We start from the raw sequence: 23135 nt of genomic DNA on the forward strand, positions 1-23135 counted from the left end.
CTTTGCACTTCAAGGTTTTGCAGTGCTGTGAGCTGTGGTGTGTGACTGCGGGCAGGACAGGAGCTCTGTGGGCTGTGCTGAGTTGAGGTCAGCTCTGAAACTAAGTTTGGCCACTGTAAATGAGGCACTCAGCTGGGGAAGCGGTTTGTCCTCTGCCTTTGAAGCTCTTCTATTTGGCCCCTTTCCCCCTTTAATGATTACAATCATGCATGAATGTTTTAGTTAATTTTCCAGGCTGTCTACGAGCGGTAACAGAATTGCATTTTTCCCGTAATTATCTGACTTGGAGTTTTCACTTTTCTTGGGATCTTGCCAATGTTGCCACGATTTCCATGAGAAATCCCAGCCCTCGGGTTGCTGCTGTGAGTTCCGTGTGGGCAGCTCTGTGCTGCCACGTGCTCTGGGACCGCAGCACTGCAGTGACAGCTGGGCTGACATGCTCTGATTAGTGAAGTGCTTTAATTGCAGGGAATGTGGCATGTAAATCTCCTGAGTGGAAGGGAGGAAGCACAGGGGGAGCAATGCAGACTCACCTGCATGGAGCAAAGCACTGTGGCACAACATCCCTCCCTCTTCTCCTCTCCCAGTGCATGCAGCCCCCCTGGAGATGAGCAGTGGCACTGCTGGGGTGTGGGTGCTGCTGCATTGCTCTGTGCTTTGCATGCTCTCTGCAGGTGGGTGAGCAGCAAGTGCTGTGCATGCACCTGTGCTGCTCCCAGCTCACCAGTGCAGTTCAGCCAGTTGCAGGCACAGCACAGGATGCAGCTCTCTGCCCAGAGCTGGCACGTAGGTGCAGAGTGCCCTGTCCTCACAAAGCCAAAATCCTGACTCTGAGCAACAGCCTTTGCTTCTCTCTCCCGCCCTCCCAGCAAATAATCTTTTAAAGTCGACTGCTTGGCATCTGGAAGCTGTCGTTGTTTTTATTCCCTCTTCTTCCTTCTTTTAATTTGAGAAACATTAACAAACCCTTCAGTCGGCATCACGGCTTATATAAGGGAATGTGTGACAGAAACTGTTCCCTGGAACAGAATGTTATAAATATGCTAATTAGCGCTTATTAAAACTGAATGTTGGGAGATGCAGCCTCAGCCTCACGTGTGCCTGCACTCTGCTGGAGCTGTGCATTGCACTCAGGGCCACCCAGGCATCTCTGGCGCTTCCCCTGGGCTGGCAGAAGGGCAGCAGCAGCAGCTCACTGCCATTGGGCACTATAGCCACCCTGAGCACTGGTGAAAGGGGTGAGGGGAAATGGTTTCAGACTAAAAGAGGGGGTGTTTAGATTGAACAGAAATAAGTTGTTTATGCTGAGGGTGGTGAGGGATGGCACAGGGTGCCCAGAGATGTGGCAGTGCCCCATCCCTGCACATACTGCAGGGTATGGTACCCCATCAGGCTGGACAGGGCTCTGAGATCTGATGGAGCTGTGGGTGTCCCTGCTCAGGCGGGGGGTGGGACCAGACGGCCTTTAGAGGTCCCTTCCAACTCAACCCACTCTGTGATGCTGTGATTCAATGATCCTGTGACTACTGCATCCTACTTTCATCCCTTCTCTGCCACGTCCATGAAGGGTGAGCAGTAGCCACGCGTTGACTCTCCCTTCCTCTGCACTCAGCATCAGAACATCTCCAATTATTGAGCTGGAGCGTTCCCAAACAAATGCTATATATTACAGGAATAAATCAAGTGCGATATTAGCTCTTTGTGCAGGACTGCTTGTGGGATGAAGGCTTAGCTCAGGTCTTGTTGCACTCTGAAAGATGGGACCAACCCTTGGGCACGTGGCTCCCATGGGTGTCCCTATCCCCAGGGCTGCAAGCGGTGCCAGCGCTGCCCCCGGCTTGGCATGGGGATGGGAGCTGTTCCCGGCTGAGGAACACGGTGCTTGGCACAGCCTACCCTGGGTTTGCTTTGCTGTAGTATAAATAGAGAGGAGTTGAATTCTATGGCTTGCTCATATTTTTGCAGCTAATCAATCTGTCGTGCTATCAAGCTGTCAGTTGTTTCTGGGGATTTTAGGGTGTTGGTTTTTTTGTGTTTTTTTTTTTTTCTGATAATTTTGTCTCTGAAGTTATGGATTAGAGTGTGATAGGAGACAATTTTCCTGTCCCGTGAACACCTTCCATCTGTGAGATCCTCTCCCCGCTGTGGGACATGGTTGAGTGCCAGAAGCTGGCACGTGTGGGCACAGCAGGGGCTGGGACTTGGCTCTGTCTCACAGCGGTGCTCCAGCTCCTGGGTACCTGCAGCAGTGAGCTTTGCTTGCATTCCTGCTACTCTGCAAACCTGCGTGCCCTGCACAGCTCTGCTCAAAGCATTAATGAAACCAAGCTGGGTGAATGCACTTGTCCTAATCTTCTTGATTTGCAATGCAATGGGTACAAATCTGTGCTGTCACTAGCGGTGTTGCTGAAGCCTGCTCGTCAGCGGCTGTTCTCCTCTTGAGACTTCAGCTGTATCTGTGCTTCAGTCACCATAGGAACTGCGATGCCAGCACAATGAAGCCAGCCCGGTACAGCTCAGTGCAGGCTGCCTTGTGCATCTCCATGCAGGCTGCACTGGGCAGTTTGCTGCAGGCTGGTAGCAGGTCCTGCTGCCCCTCTGCTGCTTGGAAACTGCCCCAGTCTGCTGCTGCTCAGGCAGGTTTGGTGTGTAGTGTTCAGGTGCAGAAGTTATTCTCTCGCTGGGCAGTCTCTTCTGCATGCATGTGCAAACTTGTAAGGGGTGGCAGCATCAGTCTTGACTTACCCCTCTGGAGCTGCTCACTGTGCCAGCCCAGATGTGCAGAAGCGATGCAGTAACGTGGTGCTCCTCATCCCTTCTGCACACACGCATGTGCACACTCACACTCAGGCTGCCAGGTGCCTCTGGGCGGCATGCAGCACAGCTGAGTGCTGGCAGCTGCACAAAAGCTCTTTTGCCCTTCCCATGTCAGGGCTGGCTCAGCTGGAACACCGCTCTCATTGGAACATGACACATGAAACGCTCACAGCAGTGAAAGGCCGACAGCAGTTCCTTACATCAATAGCAAGGTAGCAGTCTCTGCCTTGGGTTGGGAGCACGTGGGGATGTTGAGGTGTCACCCAGTGCCCCACAGTGCCATCTCCTGCTTCAAGCCTGTTCTCCAGCAGCTGCTTTTGGCCATATGTTTGATCTTTTTTTACCTCCAGGAAAATTTCCTGGTGTGCTCGTCCCCAAACACAGCCCGTTACCAACAACAACGTGATCTCTCCCCTGACAGTCTCCAAGCAAAATGTCTGGGAAAGCAGCAGGATGCCTCCCAGCCCTGCTGAGCTTTGCATTTCCTGGGCTCCTCCCGTGAGCCCCCCCACAGGTCCATCCCTGCTGGTAACAGACACTGGGCTCAGAGTCCTAGCTTTATTTTTCTTGGAAGGGATTATGGATTTCAAGGTACATCCGTGCTCTGACAGCACTGTGTGGGATCCACTTAAGGACGCATAACGCTTTGTTTTCTCTCAAACTACTCTTGGAGGGGCTGCTTCCCTTCTTTGCCAGTTTTGAACTTTCTCTATCAGGTAAAAATCAGCCTCGCTTTGGGTTAGGGTTAGCACTGTGCACAGCATCCTGTAAGTCTCAATTGCATATAGCCTGTGAAGGTAACAGGAAGCAAAGAATTGAAGGGTTCTGCTTGCCTGGACCTGCAGAGGGGGCACCACTCTACCCCTGGTTTAAAGCAGGGCATGGGCCTGGAGGTGTGCAGTGCACACTCAGCACAAGGGCTGCTGCAAAGCACCACAGTGCTGAGGGCAGGAGGAGTGGAATGCTGTTGTGGCCCCTGTGCCTTGCTGGGTGCAGCACAGCATCACTCCATTCTGCAGAATCTCCGCTTCCTTTAAGCATCAGTTTGAAAATAAATCCGATCTTGAAGCACTGCTGTGCTGTCAGCCCGCTTTGAGTGCTGCTGACGGATGTTCACTGCCATCCTATGCCTCCCTCTCCTTCCCCCCCATGGAAATGTAAATGTCAGTGGCTTTTCCAAAGCACTTGGCGCTGAGCAGCCCTGATGCCTTCCTCAGCTCATGACAAGCAATGTGGCAAGGACACCCGCCTGGATCAGAGCTAGAGCTGAGTGCATGCACCAAGCCAAGGAGCAGCCATGTGCATTCAGAGGGCACTGCTCTGTGGGGCTGCAGCTCAGCTCTGGGACGTGGGCAGCAGTGGGACTCTCAGTGCTGTGCCCCTGTGCCATGCCAGGACCCAGAGTGCATCCTGTTCCTTGCTCGTGCTCTAGGTTCATTCTGCTGGCACTGAGTGTGCTGTCCCTGCCTGTGGGTGCCAGTCCCCATGGGGAGGGCTCAGGGGCTTTACCCCAGGGCTGGGCAAGTGAGCACATCAGTGTGCTATTTGTTAGGGCTAGGACTGTTGGATGAAGCTTTCCCAGTGCTTTTGGAAGTACCACTGAGAGCTGTCTGTGCTCTTTGGCACCTGAATCTCTTTTCATGATTGCGGTAGGAGCTGTACAATGACAAGCAGGCTGTGGGTTTCTGACTGCTGGCAGTGGCAGGCTGGGAATGAGGCAGGTACTCATTTATCTGCATCCAATGTCATCTGCCCCACTCAGGTGATGCTGGCTGAGAGAAAGGGCACAGATGAACTCTACGCCGTGAAGATCCTGAAGAAGGACGTGGTCATCCAGGATGATGATGTGGAGTGTACTATGGTTGAGAAACGTGTGCTGGCGCTCTCTGGGAAGCCCCCATTCCTGACCCAGCTCCACTCCTGCTTCCAGACTATGGTGAGTGCTGAAGTGCCCTGCATTGTGCTGTGCACGCTGGGGTCCTTTGGAATCACACTTGCTGTGGGCAGAAACCCCTTTTGGAGACCCAGCATCATCAGGTACCAGCACTGATGCCTTCCAGGTAACCAGTGTGGCCCATTGGAGCAGTGACAGTACTGTTTATGAGGATCACGTTTGGTGTTATCTCAGAAATTTCATTTACCAGACTTATTCAGTGTACTTAAAGGGTGCAGGCTGGCTTTGAAGCAGTCACTGAAATGTGTCAGGGAAGGGGAAGCTGTTTTGCACAGCATCTCTGTGGCATCTGAACTGAGTCAGCAACAGATTGCTCCTGGTGGGCCCTTAGAAGCTTTGTGGTAATCGTGTTTGTAATGTAGCCAAAACGTACAGTGGGGTGTATTACCAAATACTACACAGAGCACTTGGGTTTCTCGGACCTCTGTCCAGAGCATCCCTCCTGGCCTGGGCTGCACAGTTAAGAGCAGGACAGGGGCACTAAACGAAGGATTAAATAGAGGAAGGGTTAATTAGAAGAAGGAAGATATTGGAAGGAGCCCCAGGGAGGTACATGTGCCAGCTCCCTGCAGGTCTCGGGGTGTTCCCATGCTGCTGCTAGGTGATGCTCCAGCCCCACAGAGTCATCCCCCTCCCACAGCCACAGCCAGCACCAGTCTGCATGTCCCTGTCCCAGCCGTGGGCTGGCCACCATCTGCCTGCTTAGTTCAGGGTGTTTTTTTCCTGAAGCAGCAGCATTCCCTTCACCGCCCAAATGAGGAAAGCTCTAATTCCTCTTTTAGAGCTCAGCTAGCTGTTTCAGAAGACCATCCTTTTAATATTCTCCCTTCTTGAAGCTGATGGTATGTTTAGGAAGCAGCTGCAGATATCGCAGCGTGCTCTGCCTTGCCTTGTGGGTCAGCATGTGGCAGTGTAACTGCTCCCACGCTCAGCCCCAGGTGCTGCTGTGTTGGGACTGTCGGGGTTGGCACACATGGAGAGTAATGTGCAGAAATTCCTCATGATCTAACAAAGTTGAAATTGCTTTTCTGTCCCATCAGTGTCACTTGCACACAGCCCCTTCACTGCTGTGCAGAGCCGTCACTGCTGCCCTGTGCGTGGCCAAAGCAGTGAGCAATTGAGGGAGTTACTATACAGCAGTTGTTATAACGGTCATATTTGCATATCTTCTAACTCCATGTCCTCAGAGTCCTAAATGCAGAGCAAGGCTTATTTAGAAAGGAAATTAAGTGAAAAAAATGGGAATTATTATGCATTATGCTATAATACCATAAATGTGAAGCTGTGCCTTTGCCCAAAGCCATCCCTTTTCCCTCCACTCCAAAAACATTCTGAACCCATCAGGGGAAGCTGCCATGTTCAGGTCAGTGCTTTTGGCAATCGTGTCATCTTCTTCATGGCCATTCCTATTTAATCTGAGGGAAGTGGCATCCCAATGTGACCACCATGGCTCCTGAGCCCTGCTCTGCTGGCACTCGCTGTGAGATGCTGTGAGATGGGATGCAGCCACTCTCGGTTTTTTAATCTGCACTTCTGAGCTTTGTGGGAACACTCAGGTCTTGTTTCTTACCGCGCTGTTCTCTTCGGGGCTTTGCTTATGGCCCACACTTGTCAGATTTCTCACAGTGTTGAAGGACTGGGCTTCCATCCAGCAGGAGTGCTGTTAGCAGGGAGCACAGGAGCCGTGCTGTGTGCTGCTGGGAAGATGCAGAGCCTGGGGGGCCCTGCTCAGAGCTGTGCCTTGTGTTGGGGCAGCAGGCTGCAGGGAACGGCACTTTAATGAACAAATGGGAATTTGTCAGACCTGTGCCTATGTGGCTACTGCTGTATCTGCCTGCAAAGGAGCATAATGATCGAGTCTGGAGCATCAGGCAGGCATGGCTGCAGCTCCATGTGCACACTAGATCCACCTGCACTCCATGGGGAGGGCAGCTAAGGATAATTGTACTGCTGTGAAAAATTGGAGCTGTCGTTTGCTTCAGCCAATGTTTGTGACCTCCGCAGGTTCCCTACTCTAATAATTCTGCTGCTAATTGTTTGTTTTTTCCTCTAGGATCGCTTGTACTTTGTGATGGAATATGTGAATGGTGGGGATTTGATGTACCAGATCCAGCAGGTTGGGAGGTTTAAGGAGCCACACGCTGTGTAAGTTCAGTGCCCAGGTGTGGTCCCTTCAGGGCGGGTATTTGTGTGCTTGTGTCATATCCCTGTAACATAGTCCAAGGCTTCTGTGGTGCACCTCGTGAGCAGAAAGGTAGGGAAAATAAAGGGCAGCAGGAATGGAAGAGGTGAGGTGGTGCTCTTCTGGTGCTGAGGATGCTGTGCTGCAGCTCTTCTGTAGGATATGTGCCTGAGGGAGTGAGCAGAGCCCAGGTGGGTTTAACCAGTGCAGTCCTCAGGGCACCCTGCAGCTCCAGAACAGCAGCCTTTGGGTATTCTCTAAAGGAAGCAGCAGCTCCTGATGGCTCCTATGATGACCGATAACTTTTCAAGCTGCATGCTCAGTAACAAACAGCTATAGATCCCAGCTCTCTCTTAATGAGAATCTGTGAAATAAGGAGTGACAGCCCCCTGCCAGCCCTCAGCATCCTGACTGCATCGCAGCCCAGCATGGTTATGCTGTGTCCCCCCATGTGATACCAGTCTGATGTCTTCCTGTAGCGGCTGTCATTATCTTTTGGCCATGCATGTCCTGTGTGTTTTTTGTGGTGCAATTGGATGTGAAAGGTTTTCTTTTTGATTCATCTCCTTTAATTATCGGTCTTTCTTCTAAATCTTTCATTGTAGATTCTACGCAGCAGAAATAGCCATTGGCCTCTTCTTCCTGCAAAGCAAAGGCATCATTTACCGGTAGGTGAGCAAGTCCTGGGGATACCGTGGGCTACAAGAGCTCTGTGCTGGGGGGGCTGCAGCCCTGCTCTGACTGTGTGCTCCAAAGGGAACAGGAGCCACACTGTGCTGCTGGGATCTGAGAGGTGCTCAGCATTGTCCCAGCTTTGTAGGACAGAGAGCTCAGCAGAGCAGTTCTGATGCTTTTCTCACCTCTGTCTCACACATTTATCCCCATACAACACCAATGCCGCTGGCATCAGCGGGGACTGATTCTGAGCTGTGTGCTTTGCTGCAGGGCACTGGTTTCTTCTTAGTAACATTAAAGTAAGTGCTTATGAATGGTTTGTTCTGAGACTTGCAGTACAAGTCTGTCACTTCCAACTCAGACACTGAACCTTCTCTCCTGTTCACAATACGTTGTGCAGCCCCCAGGGCCAGTGGGGTGGCTGTTGAGTGGGGACCATGCCCTGGGGCTGGGTTAAATGCTGGTAGTCAGTGCCACTGTGCTCCCCTGCCAAGAGCATCCCCAGTGCAGGGCAAGGCATCCTAATGAGTGTCAGTGTCAGGCAGCACTGCCTGCTCTGCTCTGCAGGAAGAGAGCAGCTGCACTGCTGTGTCGTGCTGCTGAGAGTGCTGTGAAGATGAAAGGATTGGAGCAAAGCTGACACGAGAGATGGTTTTTGCCATCAGCTGTTGCAGAGATTCTGGGTCTGCCAGTCCCCAGTGCCCATCTCTTCCTCCAAGCCCAGATGCCGACACGTGCACAGCTGGCTTTGGCCCATCAAGCACTGTCTAAAAAAATAGTTACTCCAGAAATCAGCAAGAAGTTGTAAATTTGGCTGTTTCTTCTGTCATGCTCTTACTTAACCAAACCAAGCTGGGGTGTGACAGTGCTGTTGCTGCCCTTGTGGCCTTAATGCAGCCCTCAGGCATGGTGTGTCCTGCAGGCACCTGGAGACCTCTGAGTAACGCCTTGCTGCACAGAGCCAGCATGGCACAGAGCACTGCACTGCGTGGTGATGCATGCCTGGTGATGTGCAGATGGTGCTGTGTGGCTGCTGCAGAACTGCCCTGCAGTCTGGGGATCCTATCCTGGGCAGGGCTGGGAGCTGAGCCAGGGATCTCCATAGCTGGAACAGCCTCAGCTGTGCTGAGCTCTGGCAGGGGCAGTAGAGCTAACAAACAATCTGTGGATGGGGATCAGAGGCAGCTGATTTGTATTTTCATGGGGGAGAAAGCATGTTGATGTGGGGAGTTTTGCTGAGTAGTTATCTGCTTTGTTGCTGCTGAGCCTTAAGTGGACTTTGATTTTTCATAGGTGCAGCAAAAGCTCTGTGAAGTCTGTCTCACTGCCATGCGAGAGCACTTTCTGTCATACACTTAAAAGCGATTTGCCCAGCGTGGTGTTCCCATGGGTTAAAAGTAAAATGAAAAAGTAAAATAAGCACTTTGTGCTGCCAGCTCTGGCTTGTCTGTGCTCGGCTCCTAAACATGAACCTGAGCATGTGGCCACAGGACAGCACTCAGAGCCATTGCTGTGCTGCACAGCTACATGTGGGGCTGTCCATATCACTGCCTTGCTCTGATTGCAGAGACTTGAAGCTGGACAACGTGATGCTGGACAGTGAGGGGCACATCAAGATCGCAGACTTCGGCATGTGCAAGGAGAACATTTGGGATGGGGTGACCACCAAGACCTTCTGCGGCACCCCTGACTACATCGCGCCTGAGGTGGGGGCAGAAGGCAGGAGGTGGGGAGGGGGTGGTCCCTGGGACATGGCAGTGTTGGGGTGTGTGGTGAGGACACCCTCCATGTCGACAGCTTGGGAGTGTCTAGAAATGATTGAGTGTTGGGTTGTTGCTCATGGGACGCTCAGCGCAGCACCGCACGGGTGCAGGGTACTGTTGGATCTGTGATATTCAGGCAGGCAATCATACCCAGATGCCTTAAACTAAAAGCACCCCGCTGAAATTCTCTCATTCTTCAGAGTTTTCAATAATAAGATTAATATTTATTCATTTAATTAATTGAGAGGAGAGGTTCTCCTTGCTAGGACAGTGAGGTGCACCTGTGTGCCACACCACCCTGCATTCTGCTGCAGCCAGAGAGGCTTTTAATTACCAGCTCCAATGTGCGCTGCATATCCTCATCCCACCAAGATTAATATTGGTGTCCTGTTGCCTCTGCTGCTCACTGTGATTAATACCCTTTCAAAGCAGGACAAATGACCATTTATCTCGGTATTTGGCTGGGCATTATCACTTACACTCTTATTTTCTTCTACTTGCTCTAATTATTATTTTTTTTTCCCCAAAAAAAGAAAAACAGAAAATGAGAAATTGGGATGCAAATCTCTACAGAATGCAGGGATCACACTGGAGGCTGCTGTCAGTAGAAGGGAACTTTAAGGGTCTGTGAGGGCTCTCCATTCAGGGCAGTTGAGGGGGGAACACAGAGGAACTTGGAAAGCTCTTGGTGGGGATATTTCTGAGGTCTGACCTCAGCAGGGCATGGGCCAGGCCGAGTGAATATTCTGTTTTTTTTCCTCTAATATTTAATGCACAGCTGAGGACTGATGATGATTATTATTATATTTAATCTCCACACTCTTTGCCTATCAAATGCTCTCTTTATAATTGCAGTTTCTCACCATTTCAGAGTCTCGGTAAATAACTTGTCCTTTTGACCTGGCCTACAGTGTGAAATCAGTTTGTGTTGTGCCACTGGGTTAAAATTGTAAGTGTAATCCCATGTTTGTGTTGTTTTCAGATAATTGCTTATCAGCCCTATGGGAAGTCAGTGGACTGGTGGGCATTTGGAGTCCTGCTCTATGAAATGTTGGCTGGCCAGGTAATTGAATTGTAATTGATTCCTATGGGAAAGTGCTAAATTCCATCATGAGAATATGCCGATATGTAATTTGTTTTGTTGCTGGGAAGCAGCAGGGCTCTGCTTTGTGTGAGATATGGAGCTGTTGTTTGTGGGATGGGAAGTCGGGGACAGGTGACAGGGGGATGTGGACTGCACTCCTGACTGTACATTGCAGGAGCAGTGGGGCCTCCAGTACATGGACATGGGCTGCCCAGAGGAATGTGTATGTCCCATCCCTGGAAGTGCCCGAGGTCATGGATGGGCCCTGGGCAGCCTGAGCTGGGGGTGGCAGCCAGCACATGGTAGAGATGGGGCTGGGAGATCCCATTCAACCCAGCCATTCTATGTTGTTATGAATGGCTCTGAACCTCTGCTTGCTTTACCCCAGGCTCCCTTTGAGGGTGAAGATGAAGATGAGCTCTTCCAGTCCATCATGGAGCACAACGTGGCCTACCCCAAGTCCATGTCCAAGGAGGCGGTGGCGATCTGCAAAGGGGTAAGTGCTGGACGCTATGTCTGCAAGGAGTAAACTGCTCTGCCTGGCATCACCAGGCTCAATATTAGGAACAATTATTTTCTGAAAGAGTGGCCAGCACTGACACAAGCTGCCCAGGGTGGGGGTGAAGTCACCATGCTGGAAATGCTCAGGAACTGTAGAGATGTGACTCTGAGGGACATGGTCAGTGGGCATGGTGGGCTGGAGTTGGGTTTGGGGATCCCAGAGGTCTTTTCCAACCTCCCTTGCATGAGGGCTGTTGTGTTCTCAAATCTCCTGACCTGCAGTGCCCTGAGCTCTGCATGCCCCAGGCATGGGCAGGTCGTGGCTGCCCTGAGTTCCCTTTGCATGAGATGGAGAGCACTGCCTCGGTCCTGGTGCTGTGTGCGTGGTTGGTGCTTGGAACTGAGCCTCATCTCAGCCAGCCAGTGTCAAGCAGGGCTATAAATATGTTTGTGTAGGAATTCAAGAAATGTTAGCTTTTAATAGTTAATACTTAAAACATCTTTATGTTCTATATCTCAAAATAGTGTTTCTATCTACAAACATCACATCTTGTGTTCAGAGCTGCCACAGCATTTCAGAGTCCCTCTCTGGTTTTGCCAGAGTTCGGAGCTGTGCCACAAACAGGACATCACTTCTCCACAGAGAGGTGCTGCTGGAGGTGTTCTGAGTCCCAAGGAATAAAGGGCACTGCGCAGTCACCTCCAGCAGAACACAGTAAAACCTATACCAGCAATAACCAAAGAGTTACCCCAAGCTTCCTCACCCTCTCTCATTCCTCCTGGTTGGGGCACAAGGGGACAGCCTGTGGCTCTGTGGCTGTGCAGGGTGGGAGGATGCTGTGTGATGCTGAGATCATTCTGCAGCGCCTGAGGGAGTGAGCAGGGCTGCAGCAGGGACAGATCATGCTGTCTGCTTTGCTTTGCGTGGCACCAGTCACAATCTGAATGCTGGAAAGAGACAAGGAGGAACCGTGACTGGAATGTCTGCTATGTGTAGCTGCAAAGGCTTTTCTCACGTCTGGAAATGTGAAGCCGCATGAGAAGAAATTTAGCCATGCACAGAAATCTTGGTGCTTTGTAATCCTTGGGTTTGGGCTGTGCAGTGGTTTCCTGTGTGCAACTACTGCTATGGGGAAGTGTGCAAATCTTGTGATGTTCTTCACCATCACCAAAGTATTCATGACCATTTTCCTTCTTGGCTGTCAGCTCAGGTTTGGTCTGAGGGCTGATGCAGGAGCTGCTGTCCCAGTGGTGCAGCCACTAGGACTTGCATGGTACCCCTGCATGGTAACAGCAGTCAGCTCCCATCACACCTGCTCCCTTGTAGCTCACAGAGCAGCATGTCTGTGTGCACAGAACCTTGGCATAGATAGCAGCCCTTCCCCTTCCCATATGGAGGGTTTCACTGTGTCTGAGCGAAGCAGCTCTTTCCAGGTGCACAGATTGCTGCAAGCACACGCTCCCTCTGACTGCTGGGAGCAGAGGCGTAGCATGGCATGTTTTGCTGCCTGAGGTGTGCAGGGAGGTGTATTCTGAGCGGCATTCCCACTGCTGGCACTGCCTGAGCAAAGCACTCAGTGCCAGCAGAACCACCCGGATGTCACAGTGTCCCTGTGAGCTGTGGCATGCAGCGGGAGGGTGGAAGGCTGAGCCATGGCACACTGCACCTGCTGCCTTTGGGAGCTGAAAATCACAGCTGCAGCTGAGCAAAGCCCTTAGGTGCCAGGGACCTTCCTGTACTGCAGCCACAAACACCATCACAGGTGCCCGTCAGCCTCCTTCCTCACCTGCAGGGCTACAGAGGGTCTCAGAGATGGGAATTAAATCAACTTGTTCCTTTTTAATACAAACAAAGCTCGATGATTACCCCACGTAAGCCAGGAGAATCAGTCTGCATGTTTATGGGTCCTATATATCAATAACAGATGGTGCCTTCGTGCTCGCTTGCATAAAAGCACAATAGAAAAACAAGGAAATGTAATTTCTGGATGTGTGTATTGAAAATATTGGATTCCTGTGCTATACTACAGCTCTGCTCAGCTTCACAGCAGGTATATGAAGTAGAAACTCCCATGTGGTTCATTAATCAGGCTGTGCCGCTTTGCTTGTGGTGTGCATTGGTGGTGCAAGGAGGAAGCTGTGGGTTTAACACCAAGACTTCCACTGAAGCAGGCAGTGTGCATACAAAACCACTTCCAGCCCAGAGCAGCAGGTAGGAAATAAGGTTCTGACTGGGTGCAGCCAGTTGGTACCTGAGCGTTGGTTGTGCATAGAGCAACTGCAAAGCAGAACAGCCTCCCAGAGCCCGTGGGCACAAATCTGCTCCCCATACTGCTTCAGGACCAGCATGCAACACCAAAGACTGGAGGACAGACTTCTTTCCATTTTGGCTGAATGCAAACTATGCCATTTGCAGCGCCAGCCAAATCGCTCCATCAGTTTATTAGCACATTCCAGGCTCTCGCATTGTTGTCAGAGCTTTGCTTTAGGAAAACCTTATTGAATCACAGGCGGCTTTTTATGTTCCTGCTCCAGCACAGTGAGGCAGGATCAAATTGAACTGTCAGGATGCTGTCCAGAGCCTGTCGGGGGGAGGATGAGTACTTTGTGTTTCACAGAACCGACGTCAGTGGGTCAGCCATGGACTGAGCCTCATTTTCTAGCAGGGTGGCTGTCAGATCCACTCCTCCTTCCCATTTGTTAGGTGTGCTCTGTGCCTTCAGTGCTTTATAAATCTCTGGACTCTCTCTGTGCCTCCTGACACAGCTCCAGCAATACCCCAGGACATGGATGTTTGTACAGCTGCCCTTGGTTTCTGCAGCCCATGTCACTTTTCTTATTGAATAATGTGTGCTTTTTTCTTCACATTGACTCTTTCATTAACAACATGGCCCCACCTGTACAGCCCTGGGTCTGAGGAATTGGGGTCCCCTGGGGCTGATGGAAGCTTTTGAGGGCAGATTGTTTTCCCAGAATCGATGGTGGCTTTAAACATGAACTATGCTGCAAAACTGAGTGCTCAGCACCTGGGCAGCCCTGTTGGAGTGGTGCTGGCAGGGAGTGGCAGCACAGCTGCGCAGGCTCCCAGCGCAGGGTTACCCACATCCCGGGTACTGCAGCATTGTCGGGATGTCACCTCCCGCTGCCAGCCCTGGAGACACTTCATGGCACTCCGTGTGTGACAGCTGCTGCTTTTTCTCCCCACAGCTCATGACCAAGCACCCTGCCAAGCGGCTGGGCTGCGGCCCGGAGGGCGAGCGTGACATCAAGGAGCACGCCTTCTTCCGCTACATCGACTGGGACAAGCTGGAGCGCAAGGAGATCCAGCCCCCCTTCAAGCCAAAGGCTGTAAGTGCCGCGCTCTGCGCTCCCCCTCCCTCCCACTGCACAGTCCCCAGCCCCACTCACTGTGCACACATGCACTCGTGCGGATGCTACCCGTCCCCCCACAGTGTGCAGGAACCCCCTGTGCAACCATTTGGGTCACCCTGAGGTTTGGCACCGCTACCACTGGGCACTCAGTCTTGCTCTTGCAGGGGTAGCAGCACCGCGTGCATCACTCTTGGATTTAATTGCATCACAGCACTCCTCAGTGTGCTGTCTCAGGGCTCAGCCTTCCTGTTTTCTCTCTCTAGCTGCACAGATCTCTCTCGTTTTTCCTCTTGCTAAACTTTACCATCCAGCTCCACAGCACCGTCTGCCCCCGGTGGCACCACAGCTGTGTTTCCCTCTGCAGCTTCTCTCCCAGGTGAACTCTGGAAGGCCGCAGCTGGGGTGGGTGAAAGCAGAGCTTGCAGCTCTGCACCGTGCTGCTGTGTTGGGTGTGCTCAGCAGTGGGGTTGTGTGAGCAGTGAGTGTGCTGCTGTAGGGCAGGGGCTGCCAGTAGTGCCAGTGAGGTGGGGGCACGATTTGCACAGAGCTGTGTATCAAGATGGGTGAGGCCATCAGTGCTGCGAGGGACAGGCAGGAGGTGCAGAGTCTGTGCGGCTGTTGGCTCTGTGCTGTTGCTAGGAACTGAAGCTTTACAGAAACGAGCAAATCCAGAGTTAACTCTGATTGGCAAGGCTGGGACTGTCAGGTGTCCCCAGCAATGGAGGTGGGGGCATTGCCGGCTCTCTTAATCCACCATTCGAGACCACATTTCAGTGCCCAGAGGTGTTTCCTGTGTTTGACTGAGCAGAGTCAGAGCACTCTGCACATTTAAACGTCACAGATGTGTTTGCAAACTCAGCCCCTGAGTAGAGATGCCTTTGCACAGAGCTGGGGTACTGCTGATCTCAGAGCCTTCTGCTGTAGTGCCCACAGCATGTGCAGCCACTCTGCTCCCATCAAGAGAACACTGGCTGTGTGCACACACACCATGATGTTCTGGCTTACAGTGAAACCCCACCTTTGTGCAATGGTGTAGAGCTGAGAGCAGAGTGAGACTTGTTGCTACCTCAGGATACAGGGTGCTGGGCATTCCCTGCTCTGCAGGAGCTGCTCCTGAGGTCAGTAGCTGCTGTTGGCTCTCAGCTCTGTGCTCCCCTCTGCCACCTGCCCCTTCCCCGCAGTACTGTTCTCTGCATGCTGTGACACAGTGTTACTGCTTGTTTGTCTTGTCGCAGCTGAAAACAATTTAATTCTGCCTAAAGTGCTTTCTCACTGTTCTTGTGTTTTAAAATATGCAGATTTTGTCCTGTTTAAAATGTCTTATTTCTTTAAAAATCCTTTTGATCACGGCCTGCAGAACAGGGCCCGTAAGCTGCTGTCTGTCATTGCACACGTACCAGCTGCCGGCGGGGGAAATGCAGTGCTGGGTAGCAGGGAGATTAATGGGAAGGTAGCACAGCTGGTTCAGGATTTAGGTAGGATTAAACCAAGCCAGGTACTGCTGATAGCTGATATTTCACAGCAATGCATCTGTGCTGCAAAGCGCTGCTCCTTCCACGCCATCTGCGAGCACAATCAGAGCAGCACAGAAGGGGAAATGGGGGTTGGGGTGATGCTGGAATGCATTTGGGTAGGAAAGGCGCTGCTTGGGGCTCTGCTCCCCCCTCAGAGCTGCAGCTCCGTAACCTGCAGCAGGACAGCACACAGCCTGTGCCCTGAGCTGGAAATCAATCCCCAGGAGCTCATGCGCTGCTTCGTGCTTTGTGCTTGATTAACCTTTATCACAGAGACGGTAACAAGACAGATCAGGGCCTGAGCTGTCTGTGGTGTGCAGAAACGCGGTGGTTCTGACATGGGGCTGTGCTTGGCTGCTCCTGTGCTGGGCTTGTGCATAACAATTTCGTCCCCAGATCCACGGTTGCCCTGGGAAGTGTGCTTCCACTCGCCTGCTTTCTCCATCTCTCAATGAGATAATTATTGTTTTTGGAACCTAATTACTCCTTTACTTTTCATGACGCCTGGTGATTTGAGAAGTCTCCTCATACTGAAAGCACTGAAATCCCATGGCAGAGCGCAGCGCTGCTCACAACAGGACAGTGGTTCTAAAAAATCGCTTTTAATCTAATAATTTTAATAGCATAAATTACTATTCCTCTAATTACTCTGAATTAATTGATAGCGAGCTGCTGTTTACAGACCTGGATTTGTAAAAGCTCGAGTTCTGAGGGCTCTCTGAGATTTCCCCCTGTCACTCAGCAGTATCCTCAGTGCACTGGGAAAAGTCTTCTTGCTGTTAATGGGGGAGGATGGCAGCCAACCCTACAGCAGCAAACCGCCTCAGCAGCTGCTCCAAGCCCTTGCTTAAAGCACGCTGAGCTGGGATCATTAACCGATCTCATGCTCCCTCAAATTGCTCCCAGCTTGCATGGGCTCAGCCCGCCCCATCTCCTCCCAACACTACCGAATGGGACCCCAAAAAAGGAGAACATCCATAGAGTGGCTGCGACGTGGCAACAGCCCACTCAGCCTTCTTGACTGCATCTCAAGGATCAATGGAGAATATTTTATGGTGCCTTTTGTCTCTATTTGAAATCAAGCTGAAGCTGATAAAATAAAAAGGCTATCTTTGAAACTGACAGGTTTATTTCTGCAGCCAGAGAAAGAAAAAGAAGTCATTTGGTGGTGGCTATAAATATTAGGCAGGACATGTTGAAGATTTATGTAAGATAGATTCCCACCCTCCCTGTTTCTCCATTCAGGGTGGAGTGATGCCTGTACATTAATATAGTGCTAAGGGCGGTTTTTCATGACGTGGTGTTGGATAAACGTAAAGATTGACACCGTGTTTCTCCGTGCTTTAAGGAGGAACTTAATTTTAAGAGCTGTGAAAGGGTAGATAATAGCAGAACAAGGGAAAATGATTTTAAGTTGAAGGAGGGAAGATTTAGGTTGGGTATCAGGGAAATTCTTTACTGTGAGAGTGGTGAGGTGCTGGAACAGGCTGCCCAGATTGGTTGTGGGTGCCCCATCCCTGGGGGTTGAGTTGGATGGAGCCCTGGGTGGCCTGGTCTAGTATTAAATGTGGAGGTTGGTGGCCCTGCTTGTAGTGGGGGGTTGGAGCTTCATGCTTCCTGAGATCCCTTCCAACCCAAGCCATTCTATGACATGAATCTATGGGGCTGGTGGATGTTGTGTAGTCAGAGCTATGGGGATGCTGCCCTCTGTATCCGTGGAACACCACAGGTAGATGCAAATTCAACCGTTTCTATTCCACATATTCTTGCCTCATTGCACTGTGGCAGTGCTGCCCAAGGATGCATTTTTGAGTCATTTCTATGGGGTTTGTTGGTGTGAAGACGTGTGTTGCCTTGCAGCATGGGGGCTGCCCCACATCTCCCCCGTGTTTCACAGAGCTCTGTATTTTCTGCATTGTCAAAGCACTGCAAAGCCTTCAGAGCGCATGAAGTTGATAGGATCTGCAGGTGAGCTGCTTATTAGCAGGTGAACCCCGCGCTGCCGCGTGTTCCCGCACTGATAACCTCCAGCACTGCAGACTCCGCGCTAATCTCACTCGCACTGTGCTTTATCACAGAGCTGAGGGCTGGTGACAGCGTGGCCTAGAAAAGCCCCTGTCGCTTTGTTTCCCCATGTTAGCTCCCAGGCTTTGTGCTGCCGGCAACTTCAATTTGAGGAATTTATTTTCTATTTTGATGTTAAGACGATGGCTTTCAGGAAGGCACCGGGCTGATGCTGACTTGTCAGACATCCAAAGCTTTGCAGGGATCCTGCACTGTGCTGGGCTGTGTGTCCTGGAGTGCAGATAGGAGCTGTGCTCTGGGCCAGAGCTGCACAGGGGACATGGGTGTGTGAGGAGGGAGCGCAGTGCAATGCAGGGGAGTGCCTGTAGCTGGGGTTAAATGGACTCTGTTGTCACCTGTTAGATCTTTTCCAGAGAGATGGGAATAAGGAGTGTGTCACTGTAGGAATGCAATGAGAGCTGCCCAGAGAGCACAGCAGTGGAAGCTGCAGGATGCTGCTGCTGCGTGTCTTGAAGCCTCCTCTCTGGCAGTGCCAGACACAGGGAAATGTTGAAGTTTACATGTATTCGCTTTAATATTTCATTATGTTTAGTCTGATGTTTATTAAAAATGTAAATCTGTTTCCTCAGCAAATGTAAGTTAAATACCAGGAGAAGCATCCCAGCACTTGGAGCGTGCGTTCTCCATAGGGAGATGAAGGGGAGGAGAGGTGGGGGCTGGGAGGTTTCATTCCTGCAGCTCTCCTGGGGAGCAGGGCCAGGGCGACACTGTGTGTGAGGGAGCTCGGCAGCCAGAAAGCAAAGTCATGAGCTGCAGCTCATTGGGATGTGACACGCGTGTGCTGGGTGGTAACTGAGTGCAATTTGTAGCTGCTGCAGGAACCTGGCCTCCACCTGTTTATAGCTATCGCTATTATTAATACATTAAATAATTGCAGCACGGGAAGTTACAGGACCCTTGTTGTGATTGCTAAGGAAATTAAATAGTCTCTGGCATGTTGCCTGCTCCCAACCTCCCTGATTGCTGCAGGTGGAGATGCACTGATGGGTCCTTAGCTTCTGCTATGCAATAGCCCTGGGGCAGCCCAGGGTGTTGCTGGCTGCAGGGGCTGCACTGTGCCGTGCCAGCAGCACCGTGCCAGGCTGTACATGGGCAGGAATGAGGCAGGAGTGGGCATCTCCAGCACCACAGCCTGCGGGCAGCAGTGCCATAGCTGGGGTGGCTCTACAGGCACTGGGAGCCTCCATCCTTGAGCTGGAGGAGGGAGAAGCATCTCAGCAGCACAGGGTAAGAGCTTCCCGTGCCAGGCACAGGAAGAGGGTGTGAGCATGGATGTGTGCATGGTTAGACCTGGAATCTTCACAGTCTTCAACTGAGAAACTCTGTGTGTGTGGCACAGTGTGAGACGGTGCAGGACTGTGTGCAGGCAGGGGAAAGCAGTAAGTAATTGCACTCCCATCTCATTGCTCCATGCAATTCCTTGCTATGGTGCAGCCAGCAGTCCCTGCCTGTCTCTGGCTATCTCATGCAATAACATCACCTGATGACTAACAAAGCTCATACATGTTTTGCACCTTTTTCTTTTCTGCCATTGCCGCATTGAAATAACCCGCTCTGCAAGGTGTGCTGGGAGGGGTTGCTGCACACCTCATCCTGTTTGCTTTGTTTCTCCACCCACCATACGTTCTTTTCTTCCCCTCTCATAGTGCGGACGCAATGCTGAAAACTTCGACCGGTTTTTCACTCGCCATCCACCCGTGTTAACACCTCCTGACCAGGAAGTCATCAGGAACATTGACCAGTCAGAATTCGAAGGATTTTCCTTTTTTAACTCTGAGTTTTTTAAACCTGAAGCCAAGAGCTAAGTAGCTGTGTAGATCTCATCTTCATCATCCAGTCCCAACTGCTGCTGTGGTGACATTGCATTCATGGTTTTTCTTTAGTAATACTACTAGAGTGACCATATTTCAAAGCCAGAAGTGTCTTCACATAATTTCGGGCATGCCTGAAGTGTAAGTGATGTGCTGTAAGTAAAAACAATGTTTTTATCAATTTTTATTTGTAGAAAACAGAAATGGTTTATTGGCTACCAGGTAAAACGGACAGGTGTGTGGGCCACAACAACTGGGAGAAATCTCTTCAGCACGTGCTTTGATTCCTGCTCTTCCCCTTCCAAGTCCTTTAATACGATCATGAACGTTCCATCTGCAGCCTTCTGATCTTAGTGTGGGGAAGTGTTCCCTACCAGACCTCACCCAGTGCGGGATCTCCCTGTAGAGCCGGGGTCTGTGGGGCAGCTGGGGGCAGAGCTGGCCCCCCTGCTGGGTCTTCGGTAGCAGTGGTCAGTTGCTGGGGAAGCAGCTCTGCTGTGGGCACAGATTTCTCCTGATTGTGCAGTTTCCAAGTAACCTAATGGAACGTATCCCGTCATAAGCAGGATATTTTTAAAGAGCTGCTGTAGATGCTTTCAAATCCATGGTCACCCTAGTAAATAGCACACAAAGTTGGTTCTCATTGCAAAACTTTGCTTTTTTTTAAAAAAAAATGCCAAAGCAATTGATGGAGTTTTGTTACCTGCGCTTTCAATGTGTCAAAAACAGTATTAACACGAATGAGATGCTATTTAACATTGAACAGTATTGTGAATTCTGCTGTGAAGCTTGTAAAGAGATGTTTCCACTAATATCCCTACTTTAAAAAGAAATGTCACTGGGTATTTAAATCGCCTCCGTCTTGTTTCTGGCATCAAAGGCAAAGTTGCAGGGCGGATGAATTTCTCTTGAAGCAGTAACAGCCTCACAGCTTCCTTCCTTTATTGTTCTGCAGATGTTGGTGGGCTGACACTTTGTATCGATTTGCTTTAAGTTGTAATGTGCCAATTTAGCATTTTCTTTAATTTTTTTTTCCAATACCGGTGATAATAATAATAACAATAATAATAAAGGAAAAAAAAAAAAAAGAAAAAAAGAAAAAAGAAAGAAAGAAATGCCATAAAATAAACCTGCATTTGTCTGGAAGCACTGCACCTGTGCAGCCCTGGCCTTGGGGTGGAAGCACCCAGTGCCTGCCCGTTGCTTTCAGCATCCTCCCCAGCTCAGCGCCGTGCAGGAGGGATGCGCCGGGACTGCACCGCGTCACCCTGCGGCTGAGCCTGGTGGGATCTCCTTCCCTTCACACAGGGAGAGGGGCTTCTCCTGCCATCTCCGCAGGAGGGGCAGCTGGCGGCAGGGGGGGCTGCTGCTCGGTGCCTCTTTGAACGCCTCAAACGGAGACAATCGCAGAAAGCACTGAGGATTTCTGGAAGCTGCGGCCGCGGCTATCTCAGTGCAGCAGCGTGCGCTGTGCCGGTGACTCATCGCCCTGCCTGGTCGTTCTCAAAGGAGCAGTTGTTAAAAGCAATTGGCAGTTTCAGCTAAAGAGGGATTACGGGGCTCCTGCTATCCTCCCTCCTCCCGAATGCGCGCAGAATTTCCTTTCTGTCTTTGGAAACCCATTTCTTCTCAATTGCTGCAGTTGGGATCGCTGCGGGATCTTTCCAAACAGCGGCAGGAGCCGGTTCCAGTGGGATCATGGGGACAGGGACAGTCACTGTCCTGCTGCTCCCTGCCCTGCTCAGCCTCCATAACTCTGGAGTCCATGAGCCCCTTCTGGGGCATTTCCAGCCGTGATCTTCCCCTTCCTTCTCGTCCCCGTTTGCCAGCTCTGCGCAGCCAATCCCCAGCTGTTCACAGGCTGTTCATCATCTTTGGCAGAAGTCAAGTTGCCAGCAATTTTGGACAAAGCTTAAGGTAAGAAGCAAAAGTTGTTTTGCTGTGCCTGCAGTTGGGCACTGCTGGATGTGCCAAGGCCCCAGAGCAGGGCAAGGAGGAGGCAGGGCAGGGGCAGCCCAGCCCTGATCTGGCACTGCACAGCCATTTCTGCAGCCACTCACCACAAAGATTCCTGGGTTGGCCACCCGTTGCAGGGATGCAGCCCTGGCACCACGAGCACCACGCTGGAAGGCCAAGGACTGTGGTGCACAGGAGGCAGGTGCACACTCTATTCCCCTTTGCAACTCTCCTGCTATGTAGGACAGAATCATCTCAGTGCTTGTTGGTTCAAAAGCTACTTGACAGCTCTACAGAGCCCTCTGCCCATTGCTGGTCCCACACTGACCCCTCCAGGAGCTGTCTTTTTACCCAGCTCTGTCCAATACCTGTGTTTCTGCTGCCTTCCTCTTTTTCTGCATCTGAAGTCTTCCCCTCCCCACTTCTGCACTATGCCCTGGGTTCAACTCTGCTTCTTATGTGGCACTGGGAGGGGATTGTAGGGCTGCAGCACCTCCCAGCTGCCTCTTGCCCAAAGGGATGCACCCAGCCAGGACTGTGATAGCAGGGCTCAGAGCTAACTAGATTTCATGTGCACATCCTGGCTTTTCTCCAGCTGCATCTTTGCTCCTTAAGCTCCATCTCTGTGTTTCTTCCTACCTTGTCTCATCTTGGACATCCTTGGCTCTCTCTACCTTCTGATCTGGAGCTGTTCCCACGTGATTCTCCTCTTGCAGAGCAACATTCCCACAAAGAGATTGTGGTCTTGGGCCACCTCTCAAGGTGGAATTCATCTCCAGAGGGTCTCCTGCTCTGGCTGCAGAGGAGCTGGGCTGGGTGATTTGCCATGTTCTGTCTGTGGCAGCTGGGCCAGAAGGAGTTGTTAAGGTACAGCTCATCACCCGTATATTCTATCAGTGAGGAAAGCTGGTGGATGGCTACAATCAGGGGCAGGAGGTAGCTCCTATGGTCCTTCCCATAGTGACCAGCTATGATGTGACAGTGTGAGTACAACAGGTGCTGCCCCTCTGGAGCCTTTGGCATGAGCTGGCACCATGAACAGAGTTGGCACCTTGGTGCTCAAAGGCTAAAGAAAAGCATCTTGCAGCTTCCTACAAGGCACCGAGTGCAGCACCTACAGAACCCCTGGTTCAGCCAAGCGAGTGCTTGCTGCAGGGCTTGCAAAGTATCTCAACACAGTCCTGCCAATGTGACTGCAGTTCTTATAGCAGGTTATCAGTGTTAATTAAGACAATAACTTTTGGGTGTTTGTTTGTTTGTTTGTTTGATTGATTGCCTAGATGTAGCTGCAAAGTTGTTCTTTTTTTGTGACATTAAAACGGTGCAAGGTTGAGTACGTGAAATTTTTGTTCTTTGAGATTTGTATATATTTCTTACACGCAGCCCTGGAGCAAATGACATCCTCAAATTAAATCAGTAAA

General features: G+C 51.1%; 1 protein-coding gene across 2 annotated transcripts in view; it reads left to right on the forward strand.

Moving 5' to 3' along the window:
- The window catches only part of PRKCB (protein kinase C beta), a 74663-nt gene that overhangs the window by 47932 nt on the left and 3596 nt on the right, over positions 1-23135 (forward strand). Inside the window, exons 10-17 of one of the 2 annotated variants that reach the window (XM_015876947.3) lie at positions 4580-4753; positions 6825-6916; positions 7559-7621; positions 9196-9334; positions 10374-10454; positions 10864-10971; positions 14184-14324; positions 19594-20887. In XM_015876947.3, the coding sequence (XP_015732433.1) occupies positions 4580-4753; positions 6825-6916; positions 7559-7621; positions 9196-9334; positions 10374-10454; positions 10864-10971; positions 14184-14324; positions 19594-19752 (957 nt within the window). In that variant the 3' untranslated portion in view covers positions 19753-20887. Of the gene's footprint in view, positions 1-4579; positions 4754-6824; positions 6917-7558; positions 7622-9195; positions 9335-10373; positions 10455-10863; positions 10972-14183; positions 14325-19593; positions 20888-23135 lie in introns of those variants that run through there. The other variant, XM_015876948.3, reaches the window with a different exon arrangement.

Source organism: Coturnix japonica, chromosome 13 (assembly GCF_054131305.1).
Source record: "Coturnix japonica strain WE chromosome 13, WE-NBRP24, whole genome shotgun sequence".
Lineage (NCBI taxonomy): Eukaryota > Metazoa > Chordata > Aves > Galliformes > Phasianidae > Coturnix > Coturnix japonica.